This window comes from Pseudoliparis swirei, chromosome 23, assembly GCF_029220125.1.
Source record: "Pseudoliparis swirei isolate HS2019 ecotype Mariana Trench chromosome 23, NWPU_hadal_v1, whole genome shotgun sequence".
NCBI lineage: Eukaryota > Metazoa > Chordata > Actinopteri > Perciformes > Liparidae > Pseudoliparis > Pseudoliparis swirei.
In genome coordinates this window covers 3995713-4003212 of record NC_079410.1, presented here as the reverse complement: position 1 = coordinate 4003212, position 7500 = coordinate 3995713, and the positions used below count along the sequence as shown (strand labels likewise).

At 46.1% G+C, this 7500-nt stretch overlaps 1 protein-coding gene across 1 annotated transcript in view; it reads right to left on the bottom strand.

Moving 5' to 3' along the window:
- The window catches only part of cacna1ha (calcium channel, voltage-dependent, T type, alpha 1H subunit a), a 96406-nt gene that overhangs the window by 17961 nt on the left and 70945 nt on the right, over positions 1-7500 (bottom strand). The window contains exons 13-19 of the mRNA XM_056406843.1: positions 4124-4275; positions 2789-2974; positions 2586-2703; positions 1642-1797; positions 1096-1183; positions 417-712; positions 1-290 (exon numbers count right to left, since the gene is read on the bottom strand). The exon at positions 1-290 is cut by the window's left edge and continues 94 nt beyond it. Of these exons, the coding sequence (XP_056262818.1) occupies positions 1-290; positions 417-712; positions 1096-1183; positions 1642-1797; positions 2586-2703; positions 2789-2974; positions 4124-4275 (1286 nt within the window). The remainder of the gene's footprint in view (positions 291-416; positions 713-1095; positions 1184-1641; positions 1798-2585; positions 2704-2788; positions 2975-4123; positions 4276-7500) is intronic.

Below are 7500 nucleotides of genomic sequence, written 5' to 3'. Positions count from 1 at the left end.
TACTCCGTGGTTGCGGCGGGGCAGAGCGTGGACGCCTGCAGCAGCTCCAAGGACTCGGGCCGCAGTCGGTTGTTGTCCCCCCGGCCTTCCTCCTCCTCCTCCTCTTCCTCCTGCTCTTCGTCTTCCTCTCCTCCCTCCTCCCCCCCCTCCCCGGACAGCAGGCTCTCCCTCTCCCCGCTGGTGTCTCGCCTCTTGAGGCTCGGCGCTCGGCCCAGGCTGTTCCAGCTGGAGCGCCGGCTCCCCCACGAGCGAGGAGCGAGGGGGGAGCGCCGGCCGGGACTCGAGAGGCTCTGGAGAGACGGGGGACACGGGGGGGGGGGGGGTGAAGCAGCCGCCATTTTGGAAACATGCACGCCAAAGATTCAAGTCTCAGGTGAGATTCCCCTTCTGAACGACTAAACACTCGAGGGACTCACCAGAGACCGCTGGTCGGAGGCCAAAGGGTCCATGGAGGCGGAGCTTCCGCAGAGAGAGTCCGCGTGGATGCTCCCGGCGTCGGAAAAGAAGGCGAGCCCCGGCGCCTCGCCGTACCGAGGCCCCGCCTCCCGGGACGTGAGCTCCTCCCCGAGGACCGACTCCGGGCCTAGGGAGCTCTTGGGGGTCGGCATGGGGGTCGCGGCCGTGCGCATGATTATGGGAGGAGCCATGGAGACGGCGACGCGCGGGTCGACGTGACCGTTGGCCGTCATCATCAGAGAGTACATCTTCAGCTCTGGGGATCACCATCATAATCGTCATCATCATCACCACCACCATCATCATCATCATCATCATCACCATCATAATCCTCATCACCACCACCACCATCATCATCATCACCATCACCATCATCATCATTACCACCACCACCACCACCACCACCACCATCATCATCATCATCATCATCATCACCACCACCATCATCATCATCATCACCACCACCATCATCACCACCACCATCATCATCATCATCACCACCACCACCACCATCATCATCACCACCACCACCATCATCATCACCACCACCACCATCATCATCATCACCACCACCACCACCACCACCATCATCATAATCCTCATCCTCATTTTGTGATATCCTTCATTAATCTTACGTACCGGTGTCTCGGAGCTGCTCCACCTTCTCGTCCTCCTCGAAGTTCTCGGATTTCTTCTCGTCATCTGAGTCCGACCGATTAGCATCACCCTATAACACACACACACACACACACACACGCACACACACACACATGCGAATAAGCATTTCTTGTTACACCATGGGGAAGATTTCAGGTGCCGTTCTCTTAACTCATTGGAGTGCGATGCATTCAGGAGCCAGCACATAAACTCATTGGAGTGCGATGCATTCAGGGCCCGGCACTTAAACTCATTGGAGTGAGATGCATTCAGGGCCCAGCAAGTGTGGAGGAGAGGACGTAACTTACACCTCTGCTGGCATTACCACCCTCGGTATATTACTCTTCTTTGAATTTGCATATTGAAATATAAGTGTTTCACTCAATTAAACGACACCGTCTCTCTCTCTATATACAGTATATGTGTATATACAGTATACACAGTATATGCAGTATATATACTGTGTGTATATATATATATATATATAAATATATACACATTATATGTCTACATACTACAGGTTTTCACCTCAGCCTGGAAGCCCTCGACCAAGATGGCCACGAGTAAATTGAAGAGCACGTAGTTGCCGAAGGTCATGAGGGCAACAAAGTAGAGCGCCGCCCAGGGAGAGGTGGAGGCCATGCCGTTGTACAGCACCACATTCCAGTCCTCCTGGGTGAGGATCTGCCATTTTAAAAGAAACAGAGTGAAGAGGAAAGAAAAGAAAGGAAAGAGTCAGATGAGCAGCGTTAGCCTTCAGTGTCCTTCATGAACTCAGTGTTTAGCTTCTCACATCGCCATCATGCCGCAATGCCTCCACGTCATCCACGAGGGATTACCACAAAGGGTCCGTGGGCGTGTGCGTGTCTGCGTGCACACGCGTGTGTCTGTGTGTCTAAATCAATGGAAATGATGAAAGAGTTTAAAACTAGGACGCTGTGCATGATGCAGCATGAAAGTGCGCTCCATCCCTGCCCACTCACAGAGCGCCGTGGCAGGAAGGCAAGTCCCTGTGCGAGTGTGTGTGTGTGTGTGTGTGCGTACCGCGGCTAATCCCTGGAAAACTACGGTAAAGTCTTACAGCGAGCGTAACGCCTTCACATGGCGTGGGTAAAATGCTTTTACAGCATCCGACTATCACACACACACACACAAAACACACGCACACCAAAGTGAGACAATCCACTGCATTCTGTGTTCCTCCTTTCTGCTGACGCATCGAGTACAGAGAAAGAGAACAATCCAAGTGGAGCGGTTCAACAATAGATCCACGGGGAGAGAAACAAATACTAATGATGGTGCAGAAGCAGAATATCACACACACACATACATACACACACGCACACACACACTCGGCCCAACTACACTGTACAGTACGGAGGATTCTGTAACATCTTCCTTTGGTAGAGGACACTTTGGATCAGAGCCGGCGGCCCCCGGAGCTCAGGAGCGAGTGCCAGGTGACCTCTGACCTGGAACACGGTGACGATGGCCCAGAGCAGAGAGTCGAAGTTCTTGCGGTCGGGAATCGTGTCTCCGTTCTCCGTCTGGAGACTGAACTTACAGCCGAACAGATGCATCCCCAGAATACTGTCGGAGACGAGTGAAAGCATATTATAATCCAATATAAGCATTATTAAATGGACGGATTGTACCTTCAATGGATGAATTGTACCTGAAGGTGAAGATGAAGAGCATCAGCAGCATGCAGAACGTGGCCACGTTGTCCATGGTCTTCATCAGCACCACCAGCTGCCTCCTCAGGGCGGGCAGGAAGCGGACCAGCTTCAGGACCCGCAGCAGGCGGAACGTCCGCAGGACCGACAGCCCGCCGTCCGCCTGACCGATGATCTCCCACACACTGAGAACCGCACACACAGCGAAAACACCTTTTATTGAACGTTTCATACAGACATTGACGGCATGGAAGGAACTACCGGTTCTCATTATCTGCCGAGTACGTCGCCGCCGTAACTCCTAAAATAACTACCGGTACACGTTATCTGCCAAGTACGTCGCCGCCTTAACGCCTAAAGGAACTACCGGTACACGTTATCTGCTGAGTACGTCGCCGCCTTAACGCCTAAAGGAACTACCGGTACACGTTATCTGCTGAGTACGTCGCCTCCTTAACTCCTAAAAGAACTACCGGTACACGTTATCTGCTGAGTACGTCGCCTCCTTAACTCCTAAAATAACTACCGGTACACGTTATCTGCCGAGTACGTCGCCGCCTTAACTCCTAAAGGAACTACCGGTACACGTTATCTGCTGAGTACGTCGCCGCCTTAACTCCTAAAGGAACTACCGGTACACGTTATCTGCTGAGTACGTCGCCGCCTTAACTCCTAAAGGAACTACCGGTACACGTTATCTGCTGAGTACGTCGCCGCCGTAACTCCTAAAGGAACTACCAGTACACGTTATCTGCTGAACAACGCCTCCTTAAATTCTAAAGGAACTACCGGTACACGTTATCTGCTGAGTACGTCGCCGCCGTAACTCCTAAAGGAACTACCAGTACACGTTATCTGCTGAACAACGCTGCCTTAACTCCTAAAGGAACTACCGGTACACGTTATCTGCTGAGTACATCGCCGCCTTAACTCCTAAAGGAACTACCGGTACACGTTATCTGCTGAGTGAATCGCCGACACGAGCAGAAAGCAGATCGCGTGAAGCGTGTAACACGACGTCTTCGAGCCGATTGGCTGCACACGTCACCTCTCGTTTTACGGCGCCTCACGGCCCATCGATGTTTAGATGTTGTTGACTTGTACATGTTTTACTCATTTAATCTGCCGACACAGCAGTGGTCATTGATCCAACACAAGTACGTTCAAACTGAATGACAGAAAACCTCTACTGCCAAGCGGCGGCAACGAGCAGAGCCTGACTGTCGTCTGAAAGTCTACGTAGACTGGACCCGTGGGTTTCGTGTGCTTTTGCATTTAGTTTTTCGCTTTGAATTTCAATGACGTGGTCGTAAACATATTATTCTGAAGATTACCTGATGATCACAATGATGCTGTCGAAGATGTTGTAGGGGTTCCTGATGTATCCAAACAGGCCGAAAGCCAGCATCATGAAGCCCATCTCCAGCACGAACATGCTGGTGAACACGATGTTGCTGATCTCCAACACATCGGTCAACTCCTCGGGCTGGTGGGGAAAGAGAAAAGGAAGCGAGAAAGACCATGTTGGTTAATATCTCCGCTCTGCTCATCCCTGAGACAACATCAATCAACTTCAGAGCTGCAGTTGTGGCCCAATAAATTAAAAAAAGGACCAGCAGCAGCGATCCATAACCCGCTGATCCCCTCCACTGACCTCAGCCACCCAGGGAGGTGTAACTGAGGCCTTCTCATAAAGCATGGAGTCAAAAAACACGTGAAGGCCGAATCCTCGACCGCTGCTTTGGATTAAAACGTCGTGACTTGATGCCGACGCCCATCCCACCTAAACTGAGACCTTTGATCTATTTCAGGGATCTCACTGTGGTGCATTCTCACACGGATGAATTAATCAAAACGTTGCGGTACGTGGTTAATAAATTAAGGGATCGACAATAACGTATTATTGCCATGATCTCTTGTCATCAACATACTCTCTGCAGGTTTTTGTGCAGACCTGATATTCACAAACCCCCAGAATCGCTCTAAATGATGGATTTCACATCTACTCTCCACAGCCTCAGAAGTTGTATAAGCCCTTTGAGCTTGTGATCCGGAATTTTAATGTTCTTGTCACACATGGCACGTCTCATTAAAACTAATTGAGATTCAACAGGCAAAAGGCCCAAAGCCAGTATGGTGCCCGAATAAAAACCAAGGCAGACTTCTAATAGACCCACTCACAAGATTAATATTTGCAGTGTGTGTGTGTGTGTGTGTGTTGAAGCCTCCCTGACTATATGCACTGGGCTGCACCCTCAGTGCAGTGCATGCATGGTTGCGTAATCCAAAGCACAGAGATTCTGTTCTTTGCACATCGTGACTGTGTTGGGGCCGATGACGCTCTCCAGTTAATCGGGACCGTCGTGAGGTTTGAAAACCACAAGCAGAAAAACGCCCGAGCAGGAAAAAATAAACATTTAAAATAAAGAGCGTCGGGGGGCTTCTGGTGTCCTGCATGGGAAAAAAAGAACAAAGCCATATTGTCTTTATTTCTTTATTTTAATGAAGCCGGGCCGACGTCAGAGACTCGCCGCTCCAGCGGAGCAGGAAACCGCCTCCGTCAGCTGCTCGCCGCGCCAAACGTGGCTCTGCAGCGGCGGGCCGACTCGTGGCGTTGTTATTGCCTTCGCGGCCCTCACACCAGAGAAATTAAAAGAGCATGCTGCTGAATTATGGGGCCATCATTTCCATCCGCGCCGCAGCAGTTTAAGAGCCTGCTGGGAGGAGAAAGGTGTCTTTGCCCGCTGCTTAGTGGACGATTAAGAAACGCTAAGTACAACGGCTTCAAGCCATGAAGACGAGCGGCTGAATACTCGATATGAACTTAACACTTACACTAACATGTGGACAGTGATTCTGATCATTATGAGTTATTGCTTAGGTGACCAGGCTCCTTTAGACACTGAACGCTCTGATATCTCGTATTCAGAGAATGTGTTGTGTAAATTTTTTCGAAGCGTGCAAATGAAGATTTGTGGTAGATTCAGGTGTTTTGTTCATTTAGAAAATAATATGTCCGTAGAGGATCCTGTTACAGTGTCTGGCTAAAAAACAAATTATTAATTTATATTTATTACAATATTTCTGTTTGACTATCAGTCAAGTCATTTGAGATACTTGTGAAGATGTATACTTGATTGTTACCGCGCCACCTTTAGGTCAATGAGTGTAATTTCTTTATTTGTTATATATATATATATATATATTTATATAACAAATATATATATATATATATATTTGTTATATATATTTATCCTATATATATATATATTTATATAAATTGATACACAAAATATATATGTATATAATATTGGATATACAGGACTGTCTCAGAAAATTAGAATATTGTGATAAAGTTCTTTATTTTCTGTAATGCAATTAAAAAACAAAAATGTCATGCATTCTGGATTCATTACAAATCAACTGAAATATTGCAAGCCTTTTATTTTTTTTAATATTGCTGATTATGGCTTACAGCTTAAGAAAACTCTAAAATCCTATCTCATAAAATTTTAATATTTCCTCAGACCAAGTAAAAAAAAAGATTTATAACAGCTGAGTGTTTGTCAAGGCTCAGGAAACCCTTGCAGGTGTTTCGAGTTAATTAGACAATTCAAGTGATTTGTTTAATACCCTACTAGTATACTTTTTCATGATATTCTAATATTTAGAGATAGGATATTTGCGTTTTCTTAAGCTGTAAGCCATAATCAGCAATATTAAAAGAATAAAAGGCTTGCAATATTTCAGTTGATTTGTAATGAATCCAGAATGCATGACATTTTTGTTTTTTTAATTGCATTACAGAAAATAAAGAACTTCATCACAATGTTCTAATTTTCTGAGACAGTCCTGTATATATATATATAAAAATTGATATACAAAATATATATATGTATATATATATATATTTGTTAAATATATATTGATTAATATATATATGTATATTTGTTATATATATTTATCTGAAATGTTTGTATATATATATATATCTGAATGGCATCATTACGCCATTATTTTCTAAACTTGTTCTATTTGCGTCTGGAGATTTTATCCTAAAGGTCACCAGAGGTCACCATCCCATAATGCCTCATTTGCATGTCTAAACAGTAAATATGTCTTCTATATAGCTTCATTTATAGAACATTTAATCCTCAAAAATATGGGAGGATAGATTTGTTTTGTATGGCTGTTGTTTTGAGAGAAAGAAAAAATAAATATATTATAAATATTTAATTCAAATTACCACTTATTTGGAAAAATAATGCCTCACTTGCATATTTAAACAGGCGAGTTTCAATGCATTATAAATGGATTTTCACACATCACATATACACACGTACACACACACCCAAGCCCATACCATTTGGCTATAGGTGTCACACAAGGAGGATGATGAGTACTCAGGGGAGAACTCTTATATAACACTTCAGTGTGCGTGTGCATGTGCGTGTGTGTCTGTCTTATTGGCCCAATAAGGCCATCTTTCTCCCAGTCGCTTCTTGTGTTTATACCACAAAGATAGCAACACACACACACACACACACACAGACAGACTCTCTAATTCCCCTGGAGAGGGCATTAGAGGAGTGGGAGGCAAGGAGAGCGCCAGAGAAGGCGAAGGAGGGATCGTGTCTCATGGCTCTGCAGCCACGACGACGCACCGCTGGGAATCGGAAAGGTTGCGTGTGCATTCATAATAAACTGTGTG